At 36.7% G+C, this 15,679-nt stretch overlaps 1 protein-coding gene across 4 annotated transcripts in view; it reads left to right on the top strand.

Annotated features, from left to right (window-relative positions):
- The window catches only part of LARS2 (leucyl-tRNA synthetase 2, mitochondrial), a 106,643-nt gene that overhangs the window by 23,762 nt on the left and 67,202 nt on the right, over positions 1–15,679 (top strand). For all 4 annotated transcript variants that reach the window (XM_039388299.1, XM_039388297.1, XM_039388298.1 and 1 more), the window contains exons 4-5: positions 9,979–10,070; positions 13,488–13,548. In XM_039388299.1, coding sequence (XP_039244233.1) covers positions 9,979–10,070; positions 13,488–13,548 — 153 coding nt within the window. The remainder of the gene's footprint in view (positions 1–9,978; positions 10,071–13,487; positions 13,549–15,679) is intronic.

The raw sequence follows: 15,679 nt of genomic DNA on the forward strand, positions 1-15,679 counted from the left end.
AGAGGAGCACCCTGCCAGCTGGGAGGGAAACCCTTTTTCTTGACTGCTACAAGTCAGATGAACAGGATCATGTCACACGTCAAATCATGTGGGTGTAACTAGAAGTTTCTGTTCTGTAGCGTCTGACTCCTTGGCTTGCCCATTTCAGCCTTGCTCATACATACGAAACGTTGCCTTCTGAAGGTGCAAGTCTACGAGGTAGGCTAAGCCTAAGTTTCTTGCTACATCTGCAGGGAGAAATCCTGTTTTCCCTTCCATGTTCCTCTGTTTCCCAGTCTGCCCCATGCCTGCCATAGTTTCTTCCTTGCTCCCTTCTGTCTCTCCATTACGTAGAAGGTGTAGCTGAGAGACTGGTCCTTGCAATCTGCAGTGGGATCCTAACTGGCGTTCTGCAGTAAAGGCTGGCGGGTAGAATTTGAAGGATGTAAGGAAGGTGTGGGAAAACTGTGGTCTAAGTGACAACCATATTGCAGAGGAAAGACATTTGGTAAGGGGAAAATGTTAAGAATCTGGGAAAGAGTAGGAAGGAGGAATGTGGAAAGAGAAGGGAGCAAAAGGAAAAAAATAGCCATAGGCAAGAATCTAGGATGACACACTAGGAATTCTCTCTAATGTACAAGAGAGAAGGAGCAGCTCCAGAATATAGGAATCAACCTCATAAGAGTACAAAGAAGATGAAATGGAGAAAGTAATGTTGGTTGCTGGTTGAGGTACTAAGTGCAATTTCCATGCCACAAATGCTGTAGAAGTGTAGCATTTCCTGGATTTATCACCATCCATGAAACTGATAGGTATCGTCACTGAATTATTCAGTGTGCTGCCTTTCCAAATACTATATATTTTATGCCAGTGATGAACATACCATGCACTGAATATGTGCTACTGCTTTAGAGAAATGCATTCTTATGCTTTCAAAATTACAGGAAAAAGAAATAACTGCCTTAGACTTTAAATGAGAAAAAAACGATAATGTCTGTTTTAACACTAATCTTTCCTAACTCCTCTGAATGACAGGAACTTGAATCTCAGTAAAAAAAATGAGCTGATGAGGCATTTGAAAGGACATTTGATTCTTGTTTGATGTTAAGACCATTGATGAAATGCCATTTCAGGATATAGACATGTCTTATCAATAGCAGTGAAGATAGCCACTAAATTTCTGTTCAGAAAAATGGAAACTTGCTTTCTCTTGTACTACCTAAAATAAAGTGAAAATAATTGTCTACTCCTGGAAAAGCTGGTAGCCCATGGCTTGGACAAGTGTATCCTCTCCTGGATTAGGAGCTGGCTGGAGGGTCGGGCCCAGAGAGTGCTGGTGAATGGAGCTGCATCCAGCTGGCAGCCGGTCACCAGTGGTGTTCCCCAGGGGTCTGTGTTGGGTCCAGTCCTGTTTAACATCTTTATTGATGATTTAGATGAGGGGATTGAATCCATCATCAGCAAATTTGCTGATGACACCAAATTGGGAGGGAGTGTCGACCTGCTGGAAGGCAGGAGGGCTCTGCAGAGGGATCTGGATAGACTTGAGAGATGGGCTGATTCCAATGGGATGAAGTTCAATAAAGCCAAGTGCCGGGTCCTGCACTTTGGCCACAACAACCCCCTGCAGCGCTACAGGCTGGCACAGAGTGGCTGGAAAGCAGCCAGGCAGAAAGGGACCTGGGGGTACTAATTGACAGGAAGCTCAACATGAGCCAGCAGTGTGCCCAGGTGGCCAAGAAGGCCAATGGGATCTTGTCCTGTATCAAAAATAGTGTGGCCAGCAGGAGCAGGGAAGTGATCCTTCCCCTGTACTCTGCGTTGGTGAGGCCACACCTTGAGTATTGTGTTCAGTTCTGGGCCCCTCAGTTCAGAAAGGATATTGAGGTGCTGGAGCGGGTCCAGAGAAGAGCAACAAGGCTGGTGAAGGGACTGGAGCATAAGTCCTATGGGGAGAGGCTGAGGGAGCTGGGGTTGTTTAGCCTGGAGAAGAGGAGGCTCAGAGGTGACCTCATCACCGTCTATAACTACCTGAAGGGAAGTTCTAGCCAGGTGGGGGTTGGTCTCTTCTCTCAGGCACTCAGCAATAGGACAAGGGGGCACGGGCTTAAGCTCTGCCAGGGGAAATTTAAGTTGGATATCAGGAGAAAATTCTTTACAGAGAGAGTAATCAGGCATTGGAATGGGCTGCCCAGAGAGGTGGTGGATTCATCATCCCTGGAGATTTTTAAACGCAGATTGGACGTGGCACTGAGTGCCATGATCTAGTAAATGACTGGATTTGGACCAAGGGTTGGACTCAATGATCTCGGAGGTCTTTTCCAACCCAATCGATTCTATGATTCTATGATTTCTATGATTCTATCCAGTAGCATGTTCTACTTGTAAGCCTTTGAATATAAGGTAAGTAAGCACCTTTTATAGAAACCTTTGGAGAAAAGTAAAAAGAAAATATAATTGTAATGAAATATAAGAGCCACTGTGCAAAACAGTTTTTATTTCCATATTTACCTGTTTTTTTCCAGAAAAGTTTTGAAAGGCTTTTCAAGTTTTTACATCTTGCATTTCAGCTTATTATTATATTTCATGTAAAAATTGCTTTGAAGTATATTGGAGTGCTTATAGAACATGCTGGATTTCTATAAATACTTGTATCTTCTGTTATGTTAACCAGTTTGAACATCTATTTTTGACTAAAGGTGGGCAGCCATAGAATTTAACCTTCATTACGATTAAGAGACATTAAAAATCTCTCAGATGGTTTTCTGAGTATGTCAGAGTAAGAGATACTGTGTTAGTGATGTACATTAACTTGCTGGAACTTGTCTTAAAAAACTTTTTCTTCATTACCCATGCTAATTTCTCTATCACTTAGCATTAAAGTCTTTATAATTGATTTTCTCCTTACAATTTGTTTAAGAGCCTCTTGAAGTGTTCTCTGCCCTTTGTCACAGTTCTACAGTCTGTTAAAGATTCCATTATTGTGGTGGTTGTAGGCTATGACATGGATATATAATAAAATTTTATATTCCCAAGAAAAATTATTTTTTCCCTGTATTCAAGGAATTACTGGAATTCTTCAGTACATAAAAAGAAAGAATGCTTTAGAAGCGAAACTGTTAGTATGCACAATTTTTAAGTTTTTCCATTGATTTTCTTCCTCAAAATTCAGCTTTAATATTGCATGTTTCAAAGCATGGGGACTTCTTCAAGGGACTTCAAGGGACTTCTTCAAGGGACTTCTAATTTTTCCTCTCTTAAAAATCTAAGTAGAAAGTAGAAGTGAATCCATTTCAGGTATTCAAGGCAAGTTTAGGATAAGATTTCTTTCTCAGTAGCAATGTTGTTTAAGCTTTGCTTCCATCATTTTCAAAAAAAAAAAAAAAGAAGAAGAGTCTCTACACAGAGATGTAGAACTCACCCTGGTTAGCAAGTCATAAAAATTGTGCTAGAAGCAATGAAGACAGGTTGAAAGTGTAAGGTAATGAGGAATGATGGGCTATTACCATGAAAATTACAAGCAAAACCATTCAGACTTTCAGTTCCCAGGGAAAACTTCAGGCTACAGTATATATTTGTTATTTAATAAACAGTGAGGGAAAATGTGTGTGGTGTGTACCTGGTTGAGAATATACGGTTGAGTAAGAGAGCAATTTATGTTGAATAAGATGGAGGTCTTAATGAGAAAACAGTAAATTAGTTTCACATTGATTTAATCTGAACAGGCAAGAATTCGCCTATTTTTTTATAATATTCAAGCAAGGATAAGCTAGAATACATTTACAAAGAGATTAGAGGTCCTTTAGAACTTCTTTGGAATGCAGTTGTGTAATTTCTTCATATAGGAGGTAGTTTATATATATATACACATACATACATATATATATATAGGAAGAGTAGGATAGGAATAGTAGGTTTCACTGGGAAAGTTTTAAATAATTTGAAGTTTTTTTGTTTTTTTTTTAAAATGGAACGTTAATATTCAATTTTTTCATCTGGATAAGATCTGATTTTGTTTTAATTAAAATATTTCAGAGAAGTAATACACACTAAAATCTACTGATATTTGTCAGAAACCTGTACTTTGCCAGCACTTTAAGTGGGAAAATAAGTATTCGTTGCTCTTTTTCCCACCTTGTTCTTGAAAGAAATACTGCTTCAATATAAAACTGTAGATGAAAGCATTGCGAAGCATTGTCTTGTTCCAGCACTCCTCAAGGACCTGTAGGCAGTGCATGGGAAAGTCATGCAGTTGGATTGGGTTTCTGGATGAATGATTTGTAGAGTACATCTGTTATAAGATAACTTGTTTACATTCAGATTACTGAAGATGAAGTTTGAAGTCTTTGCGTGGGAAATGTAAGCCGTATAGATTACTTCGCATAGCTAGGCTCTTTCCAAAATGTGTTAAGGGTGACATTTTTCTTGAAATACAATTAAAACAATTTTTGTGTATGAAGAGTTCTAGATCTTATTGAAAACGTATTTCTTATAAAATGCTATGAAAAAGTAATTGATATATTTTAAATTACGAATTTGTATCTGGAACCAGTCCAGAACTATAATGTACAGTTTCTGGTGGTGTTTTCTTCATGTAAACTCTTCATGTGAATTTGCATGCATATTTTCAATTCAAATGTAGTTGTCTGAGACGTTAAGAGATTTCCTATTCATTATTTGAGAGTGCTGTGTACAAATTATAGAGATATTAATGGTGATTTTCACTATGGCAGATTTCCAGTCTGCTGCTGCTCTGGGAACAAGTATTTACCATTACTTTTATCATGCTATCATTACCATGTCTTTGATAAATTTCAAAGTGGATAATTTGTGCCTCTCAGAGGACTGAGAATAATTCCCTTAGCGATCAGTAAACAGAGAGTGATTCAGTTCAATAGTTCTAGTGATATGTTTTTAATGAAATTGATACTACAGGGGGCAGTCACATGTGAGAGCTGTAGAGAAATGAGAATAATCATTGGACAATTCAGGGTGACATTCCTGTATGATGGAATCACATTTCTTAATTTATACTTAAACTGGTCTTGATAGATGGGATTAGAATATTGTCAGTGATATTTCCACAATATCCCCAAATGACTTAAAGAGCGTTTTCGTTTTATCCATAACATCTCTACTTTTAAATTGAATGTATTTTCATTAATTGTTTTCCTTTTCAGCAGTGAATCTTAGTACTCTTGAAATTGCAAAAGTGAATGGTATTGAAGACAGACAGGCAAGTTTAATTAATACTTTATAATTAATTCATCAGTAAGGTGAATTATTTCAATACAGATCCATTTTCTGATCATCATTAGCTGCTGTTCTCCACCTTTTTTATGTGAGGCTGCTGTGTCCTTTTGTCAGGTTATTTCGTGTGGTATGAATCAAGTGGAAAATATTACAAGTATCGTGTGTGAATTGAATCTTATTTAATTTCAGTTTTCCTGTAGCAAGTACTGAAGGTGTTAATGAGCTCACTGTTTCATTTTTGAAAGAAAAAGATAAAACGAGATGTAATTTTAAATGCAATTATGTTAGACAAGAATGTGTGAGATTTAGGAGGCAAGAGACAACTTTGTTCTCAAAATGTTTATGGTAGTGTGTGGACATAGAATAATTTCTTGTATTTTGTATTTTGTGAGAATAAAAAATAAATGAGGGCATTTTATGTTTTGATAGAAATCTATGTGGGTTGATTATTTTTTAATTTGAAAGTACTTTCTCAGAATGCTAATCTGAAGCACTGTGTTGAAGAAAAGCACTGAAATAGTCCTTGAAATAGAATAGAATGTACACACTGGTCAAAAAATTAATTATTTTAATCTATTTCCAAGTGTGGCTTATCTGCTTGGGTTTTTTTGTTTTGTTTGGTGGTTGTAATTTTTACCTGTTGTGTAATGGTATTTACTACCTGGTACAATCGAGTCTGGATTCAGGTGGAGGTCTTGTATTTAAAATGTGTTATATCTGTAATATGTCAATTTACAAATTACATTTTCAACAAGTTCAGCCCAATTGTAGGCAGCCAGTGGAAGGAGCAGCTCCCTCATCACTAATTTGTCAGCAAGCCTCTTGGTTTTCATTTGTGGTTGTCTTTTTTTATGACATGTTCTCTAAAATAAATATATTTGTTTGGAGGGCCTTTTTGACACTGATTCTGCTGCCTTTCTTAAAATTTAGAATGCATTGATCTGGATGTAAGAACGATACATCAACTCCCTGGTCATGGTTCTGAGACATACTGAGCACATCATGAGAGCAAACATGTTCTTTGTTTCCTTACAAAGATCAAGGAAAATTCACAGAATTGCCAGTCCTAGTTATGTTGATGGAGGCTTAGAACTGAGATAATTGTCAGCTCTGTGTTATGTAGCACACTGATCTCACCTACTAATTGTCAGTGTGATGAGCTGATCATTACAGCAGTGAATAGATGAAAATCCTCTGAGAGGAAGAGCTGAGATCTCAGAAATGAATTAATGGAGTTACTGTGTCTTCCTCCACTTGGTCCCACACTCACATTAAGAGAGAGCTCTAGCCATCTTTAACAACAGATTTTTGACTGTGCTGTGAAATGATTCTTAAAGCAATGCTTCGAGCTAATTTTGAGTCAGTCTTTAGGATCTAAAATGTTTCAAGATGCAACTGTTTACCTTTTTAATAACCTGTGTCTGAAAAGAGCGCTCGGTGTGGTAGTTACTGAACACTTTGTTCCCCACACACTATTTAATTGTCTCCATGCAACTTTTTATGTTCCTGTGCAAAACGTGGTAAGTGGTAGAAAATGCCCCTCATTCAGAGTTGAACCTGCCTGATCATGTGAACTTCCGAGGATCTTAAGTTACGTAATCTGTGTTCAAGGCTAACCTAGGAGTTTTAACCAGGGGTTTACCTATCCAATTCATTGTAAAGGCAGGAAACACACAGCTGGCTGCCTTTGGTGATAGCACTGGCTATCATAAAATGGCTGAAACTATAGCCTGCCTTCTTTTACCAGGTATGGGCATCCTTAGACTTATGCAGGCCTCCTGCTTTACTAGATATAGTCATTATATGTTTTTCTTTCTCCTTGAGGCGTAGAGAAAATATTGTTTACACAAAGAAGCGATGCTTGGAAAAGTGGTTATTCCAGTGATCAGAATGGATCTCTCAGTTTCATAAGGTTTAGAGACTGCTGTCAGAAGCAATCAAGTCAGCATTCAAGAAAGCAGATGACTTGTTTTTCTTCTGCTCACCTGTTATGGTAGAGGGAGCAGCCATGTTTTCTGCTAGTTAGAGCGTATGACCAACCCATCAAGGAGCTACAAGGAATACTCTTTGGTCTTCAGTATTTTTATTCCTGTTTTTTTCTTCCTGTTTTTGTTTTGTTTTGAACAGTTGAACTGTTCCTTTTTCATTTGTGCCAACTTTTGACGTGTTAGTTGTATATTTTCTTTTCCTCTTCCATGTCTCTTGAGATTTTTGACGTGTTTTATGTTGGATAAGTAGAGTTGAGATGTAATGCCAAATGCTGCGTGGAGACTGTGGCATTTTAGCTGCAGATTACAGCCAGAAGGAGCTGACCTGTTGTTTAGACAAATGTGTTTCACAAACCTTTCAAATCCATTCATGGCAGAGAAGTAAAAGAGACAATAAACTTGAAATAATTTTCTAAACCACTGTGCATGTTACATTCATCTCTATAGCAACTACATAAATAGATCTATCCTGGAGATTAATTTGGGGATATTTTTAATGTCTCTTTAAATTCCATTTTCTTATTGAAACTTGAATTAACATACTTCTTCAGCCCTTTAACTTGAGGAACATTATTGGTCATTAAACGGAACTTTTGAATGTGAAGAGTGAATGTGATATTTTTAATAAATGCTAGAATTTGGAAGATCTGAGTACACAGGTTACTCCTTCTAGCCCTGATGGTACTGTGACAAAATGTCTGTACATTAACTGTCTGGATCATCTGTCAGCCCTTTTGGGGAGTCTGTAGCTGGTACTGAGGTTGTTTTTCCTGTATCTTTTTGCTCATGAGTGTGAGAAATGAGATTCTGCCTTGCTTTTGGCTGCCTGTCTATATCCAGGAGGTGTTCAGAAGCTAAATTTTACAAAAATTAACCAAGAGTGGTTTTTCTATCTCACTTAATGTGCATCAGCTTGTAGTAAAAGAAGGCAGTTGTAGGGATCACACAATCAACAAAAGGGGATTAATAGAGAAAATGTGTTTTATACATGGAAAAAAAAATCTGGTTTATTTCATCATTTCTGTCCAGAGACAGGTCTTTAGCAATAGTGTGGTCAAAAAGAACTAATATGTCCTTTAAAAAATCTGTTGGAATTTATAGTTTATGTAAAGTTTACCTGCCCTTTTTTTTTTCTTGTATACCAGTAGTTTTGATTGCTAGGTGGGGGACTGGGGAGGAGAAGGGCTGGGAACAGGTGTGCTTCAACAGTGTTGAGAAGTGGTTTATGCTCCAACTGAGATTTACAGTGTAACACTTCCCCCTCTATAATGTAGGTAAGTAGGAAGTTAGGACTCATATTTTCTGATACTGTGGTATGAGGAACAATAATTTGACTGATAATAGGGAAAATTTGTAACACAGGATAGCATTCCAATTTCTGTTAGATTTGGACATCAAAAATGTGCTGTGCGTGGACCCTTACTGTGCTGGCTTGGATCACACATGATCACATGTTAATACCTTCAGTTTTGTTGCTGCACCAGTACAGTAATAATATACAGCAGGTTTAGTTTTACATCACTATGGAATCAAGAATGCTGAGGAGTCAAATGTGTTAAATCTTGTTACTTTTACACTGTGTTCGTGCCTAGGGCATCTCTATAAACTCATATATAAAATATTTTTTATGAAAGATTACATTAAGTCAGAGGATTAGAAGGTAGGGGCGAAGAAGAAGAAAAATAATTCAAACCAGTGACAAAAGGAGCTCTTATGCTTCCTAAACGAACAGATTTTTCACATGAAGGTAGATTATGAGATTAGTATGGCTGGGATTGCTTTTTTATTGCTTCTTTGCTTATATGTCACTAAGGAACAAGTTCTTCATATAAATACATATTTTAAGGGATAAAAATTTTGATTTCTTACAACTTGTAAAATGTTAGTCACAGTTTGCTGTTGTTAAACTTGTGTAGCTTTAATCATGATTATTGAATTTATAGCACATTTGTATGTTTAAGAAATAGGATTGGTTTTATCGGGTATCCAACATGTATGTGTTTAATGATAGCATCTTAAGTACTGGCCTTTCTTTCCCTGGTTGCTAAACAAGTTTTTCGAATGCTTGCTGTACTGTTAGATTATTTTTCAGAATAATTTTCATGCCAGTAGGAAAGATATATCTCTATTTCAACAGAAATTATGTGTTATATTTTATAGTAAACTTTTCCCCCACTGTTATTTGTAGTCATGAAATACAATTTGTCATTTTGTAGTCTATCTTTACAAAAGATATTTCAATAAAATTTGACTAAAACTGTTTTCTTCCTTATCTTAATTTTATTTGGTAGATTTAAGGTTATTGTATGTTATTTTTCTTTTTTTCTTCTTCAACACAGAAAAAAATAGGGTACACATCAAGTACAGTTATAAAAGTCAATTATTTTTACTTGCTTTCATTTTTAGAATGAATATTTGATTCTGTCCAGCAGTAGCATAAACTGCTGATTTTGACCACCACAAAAATTTACAAAGAGTTCATTTTTTTCACCGTCAACCTGGTGTTGAAATAGTCATGAGGATTTATTGCATAATACTTTAACCTTCCTCTAACATCTTATTGCAGATAGCAAGTATGCTTCATAGTCATCTTTTAAAGCAAAGCTAGCCCTAGTTGGCAGGTTTGGAAGAGGTTCAACTCAGACAAAGCAACTGCTGAAATGCAAAGCGTCATTCATTATTTGGAGTCTTGTGTGTGTTGCTGATGCCATTCCAGAAAGTTGCATAACATTGTGTTTTTCTTCTTTTTTGCTGACAGGTGATAAATCCAATGGGATGGGATGCATTTGGTTTACCAGCAGAAAATGCTGCAGTTGAGCATGGCCTTCACCCTGCAAGCTGGACAGAAAGGTAGTTTTTAGTGAATTGAAGTATGACATTTCCATGGGGGATACCTGTACTGTGACCCCCATAAACCAACAAAACAGAGCAAAAACAGCGTAGAAGAAAGACAGTACAGAAAGAACCAGGGTTATCTGGGACCAAAGTACATTTTAAGGGACTGTGCAGATGATTCAGTTTTGAAAAATAAATAAATTGGGATGATTTTCAAGGTTTTAATCTCAAGGACCTTTAAATTGTAAAGTGGTAGAATATCAAAAGAGAGACTTTTCCCAAACACACAAATTGGTTAGTAAGAAATAAATCAGAATTTCATTATGGCGAGGTAAATCTTAGTATAGAATACATAGTTAAACATTATGATCTACTGGTTAGATTTACTAGCAGTTTTCAGTACCATGCAAAAGAGGAAGGAGATAGTTTTTTTGTTTCAGACTGGGTCTTAGAAAGTGCTAAGCAGCTATTATTGCTGCTGATTTCTGTGAACATCTTGGGCTTTAGACCACAGAATTGGGTGTTGTATTCCCCTAATATTCTTTAAAATAAGTAAAAGGTTATGTAAGTAAATACTTTCTGTAAGTAACTTGGAAACCAGTCTTGCTAAGTGAAGCTGTTTGTTGTGCTCTGGATGCAGTAATCTAGCTGTGGTACCTTTTTAGACCTTGATCCATTTCCTTCCTTGATAATGCTGTTTCTTTGGGGTTTTTTCATGCTTCTTGTCCCATCTTAAGATACTTGATACTTTTCCAGCCAAAATACGATGGCAACTGATTTCACTTAGGAAGAATGCATGTGGGCACTACACTCAAATTCTGAGTTACTTCTGCTCAAATTTTTAAAATTGCCTTTATGTATTATTTAGAAAGAGTATGCCTGAAAACCATTTGCCATGAAGACACAATCCCCTGGTTTTGTTCATTCGAGGGAGTCTGAAAAATCCCTGTGCACAGTGTGTTGTGGGCTATCAGTTATATTGTAGCATGGTCAGTAAATCAATGATTTCTGTCTTCCTTCGATAAGCCTGTATAAGCTCAGCTGTAAAACACATCTGCGTATCTGTTACATGAGTGTCTCATTTTTACCTCAATTATCTTGATGGAAACTTCACCAGATAGAGCATTACTGTGATCCTTCCCTACCTGACAAATGAGGCACAGAGAAGCAGAGGTTGTAACTTTGAGACAACGAGGCTGACATTAAAGACTTGCTGACTGCAGAAGGGTTAGTGTTTTCCCCTTCTTTCTACTACATGGTCTACCTATTATACTGGCTTTGGCACTGGAAGGGCATCTTGCTGAACTGACTCAGTTTGCCAGCTCAGAGGAAAGCCATTCTGCCAGCTGACTGAGCTGAACTGGCTCAAGGGAAAAGCAGCAAGCATGTGGGGCAGAGACTTGTGCAATAGCAAAGAACCGTGTCAGCTCAGCCCGTGTCGTCTTTGCAGTTTGTCTAGTTCATATCAAAAAGCATGTGGCAGGGCACAGCCTGAGCTGATTATCTTCTGCTGCTTTCTATGCTCTTCTCTTTTTCTCTTTTGTTGTAAATAGGTTCGTATTGTTCCATATACTTAAAGCAGTTCAGCTAGTTAGTTGCAAGGACAAGATGTTTTATACTGGAGAAAAGATTTGCTTTTAAAGTTTCCTTAGTACTGAAGAGAGCAATTATCTAGTTTTAAGAGTTAGCTATAACAAAAAAAACTGAGAAAAGGTAGCACATCATAATCGGAACTTATTACAGCAGCATCCAAATAGAAAAAATATTTACATACCTAATTTTTTTCGTTTATGCTAAGGAAAAGAGTTGGTTCATCATACAGGCAGTTTAAATTCTGACCACTGAAGTAATTAGTGTCTCCCATTTTCTTCGCTGCCCCTGTCCCAAATGTTTTTCATGCCTGCAGCAACTGAACTGAACATGAAGCTATGGCATCAACCCTGATGTGTTTTAGTCATCCCTGGTGCAGACACAGCTGCCCCTGTAAAAGGGGGTACATTAACCATTTCAGTTTGCTTGTTTCAGGAGTGACCAACCAAATTTCAGAGTATCTTGATTTGCTGAAGAGGTGATTTCAAATTAACTTAAATTGACTATTACTTCTTATATTCTCAAAGATAGGAAAAAACATAAAACAAATTGAAGACAGAGTTATTTATACAAACAGAAAATTTTGTTGGCATGAGTAATTATAGCAGCAGAAGCTTTGTGAAAATTGCTCAAATATTATTTTTTTTAATCAGTACTGTTAATTTTGAATGGGACTTTAATTAAAGCAGCACTACTAAAAGTGTGGTTTCTTCCAGTGAAAGCCATGAGTCCATAAGAGGATTTCCTGGTATACCCAAACCAGGAAAGATAGCTTACTAGAAAAGGTAGGCCTTTTCCAGGTACTGAATACTTGCATTTCTCAGTTATTCAGCAGTGCAAGTTTGCTCTGGATCAAAATTAAATGCTTGATTTCATGACTGTCAACTTAGCCACAGTGGGAGGACAGATACTACTTCATCTGACATAATGCATTTTAGTAGAAAGGTATAAGTCCATTAGAAATTCTAACCAATGTTACAGTATGTGAATGACTTCACACCAGGTCACTAATTAGTGTCGTGTAATTGTGGGTATTTTGGTAAACTGTATTTAGTACATTTTCAAACTAAAGCTTCACTGTATATTCTGCTGTATCTTACTTTACATTTATAATATTATTGATCTGGGGCAATATCTAGCCCTACAGTTTCACCGTTGACTTAGGTTTTCTGCTGCCACCAGAAGTTTAGCTGTTCCTTGTTGCCTCCCAGGATATATGTTCCCACCACCTCCTTTGTGTTGGCTCAGCTGTTTTTGTGGCCCACAGTCTTGGTTTGATCAGCCTGTTGATCAGAGGGAAGAAAGAAAACTGGTGGGGTTTTTTTTGAGAACTTTTTGTAGGGAGTGTCTTCAATTGAATGGGTAAGCTGATTCAAGTCATCCTATAGCCACACAATCACCACAGCAAAATATAGCCAGGATAGCATTGTCAGGATAGAGCAGGATTAAGCTGATGGTAGAAGTGCATCCTACTGCATTAAGAAGATTTCAGAGGGCCCTTTGGCTCAAATGCAGTGAAGATAATTAAAAATAATGAGAAGTGGTGCTTCAGTAATGCTTCCTTCAAACTGCAGTGCCATATTTATTATTAAGTTGCATTAAAATCAAGAGAAAAAAAAATCTATCTTGTATACATAGCCAGATTGGACCAGAATACACTGGGGACTTTTAAAATTATTATTTAAGATGAGTATTCTGACAATTCTGAGATCATAGTGTTTAGAGGTTAGCTAGTGCTTTTGATTTCTCAGAACTTTTTAAGCACCTGATTTTAAATGTGATCACACGATAGAAATATTTTAAGTTAATAATTTTTAATTTATTATTATTATTATTTTGCAGTAATATTCAGCACATGAGGGAACAGTTTGATGCACTAGGTCTCTCTTTTACATGGGAAAGGGTAAGATTTTCTTTTTAAATGGATACTGCTTTATTTTATTGTATGATGCAACATTGAAAGCCATGGAATTTCACTATTTTATTTATGACAATATAAAAGTCTTTGGTAGTGACCAGTTAAAGTTGCTAAACTGTAAAATTGAGCTTTTTATCAGATTTTCCTCGCTTTTGGAATACTGATATCATCTGATAATATCAATGTTTAGGAGAATCTTTAAAGTGATTTCAGTTTTGTATTTGGATTTTTCTCTCTGCTTTTTCGTCTCTTTGAAGTATCAATTTTCTGTGTTAGAAGGAAGGCAATAGTCTAAACAGATATTTATGAAACAGCAATGCCTTTGTGTTAAGGTATGTATTTTTTGAGGAGTGCTCTCTTCAATGTGTATGTCAAGGTCTTGGTTTTGATATTCCAAATTTTGAAGCATAAGCCTGCATTTTTGTAGATGTTCATATCGTGACCATTTTGGAAAACATAAATTTTATTTAAAACACTAGTGCTTGACAATCAGGTGTTCACCTTAAAAAACTTCCCAAACACAGATCAGATCATAAGCTAATGTCATTTTCCAGTTAAAAAAGGAATTAATGTTTGAAGCAATTGTAAGGCTATTGCATTTACCAGTGAATCAGTCTATCACTGCCTTTATATTCTCAGCAATAACTGTTATCACCTTAATGTGATTTTGAATAGAGTGATGGAGATGCTAATCTTGGATTTTTATAGCAGTATTGTAGATCTGAAAAGGGAACACATTACTTTCTGACAGTCTGAGACATGCCATCTGTTTTCTTTAATCTTGAAGGTGAAGTTGTTTATTTGTATGTCTTACATCTAAAAAACCATATTTCATCATGTCATATATATGGCAAGATTTTTCAGTATAAGCCTTTTTAGTAAGGTTTTCGTTTTCTTGGTAGCCAAAAAGTTGCTCTGAAAATAAAAGATTTGTTGTGGAAGGTTCACGGCACACATGCTTGACAATTATTTTCTTATATTTGAAACTGATGGTATCAAGAAAATTCAGAAAATTCATCTCCGTGTATGGACTTCTCTTTAACCCTTCCATTCCAAAGAACAGATGGAGAACTGGCAGTACTGAAAACCATGGCAGGAAGTATAAGTACACAGGGAAAAATCATTTGTCATCTCTGTGCCTGTTCTTTGAAGCTTACCCTCGCTTTTCTAGTAAACCATGTCTTGGTTAATGAACTTTCAGGAGTCTCTGAATACTTGTGGAAGGGGCTCTGAAACTCTACAATGTACTCCACTTGAACTGTTGTGTAATTGAAATACTTTTAAATGCTCTAGGGACATGTAGTTTGTGGTTTTGAAAGGTAAGATTTTAAAACAGCTAAAAAGCGTTCCTTGAAACACAATACGTTTTATTTTTCACTCCTTAGCTAATCGGTTAAGTTTTATTTTACCTAGAAAGCCTATGTTACTAACTGGAGTAAGAGTGATCTGAATAGTAGCCATTAGTAATAGATATGTTTATTCATTGCAAAAAATGTATGATGCCTAAAATATTATATGATCTTCAAATGCACAGATATTTGAGCTAGCCATGAAAGAACCTGTGGAAATAGAATCCGTAGCAGAATGTTTTATCCAGGCTGATAAAACCTACTTCTCTGCAAGGCTAATTAGGCTGGGCAGAGCATCTTACTGCCTCAGCTGTGCTGCTTCTGGGGTAACCCAAGCATCTTTGCACAGCAAAGCACTGTGCTGTGCAGGTACCTATCAAAAAAGTGAGCTCTTTGAGGTAAGGAGAATTTTTTTTTTTTAGTATTCTCTTCTTGTATGGTTCTAAATCAGGGGGCTTACAAAACACTGACACTGCAAACAAACCCAGTAGCATTAGTGACTCCTATGAAAAATCCAAGTAAGATACCTTTTATATGTGTTAGTTTAATTAACCAAAAGCCATTATACAAAACAGGAGTTTGTTTTTAATTTAATTTCACTGGTCTTGCTTAAATCTGCCCCTCCATTGTGCTAGAGCGTAGTGCTTAGCAAATACATGCTGGAGGGAGCCCATTCCCCTAACTTAGATACCTATTTTAGTGTGTGGTGAATTGCCTTTTTAGAGTGTGAACCTTTTATGTTAACTGTCCCTGTCCTCTGTGGCCAT

This window comes from Pipra filicauda, unplaced genomic scaffold, assembly GCF_003945595.2.
Source record: "Pipra filicauda isolate LSUMZ 115617 unplaced genomic scaffold, ASM394559v2 scaffold62_size3274119_pilon, whole genome shotgun sequence".
Lineage (NCBI taxonomy): Eukaryota > Metazoa > Chordata > Aves > Passeriformes > Pipridae > Pipra > Pipra filicauda.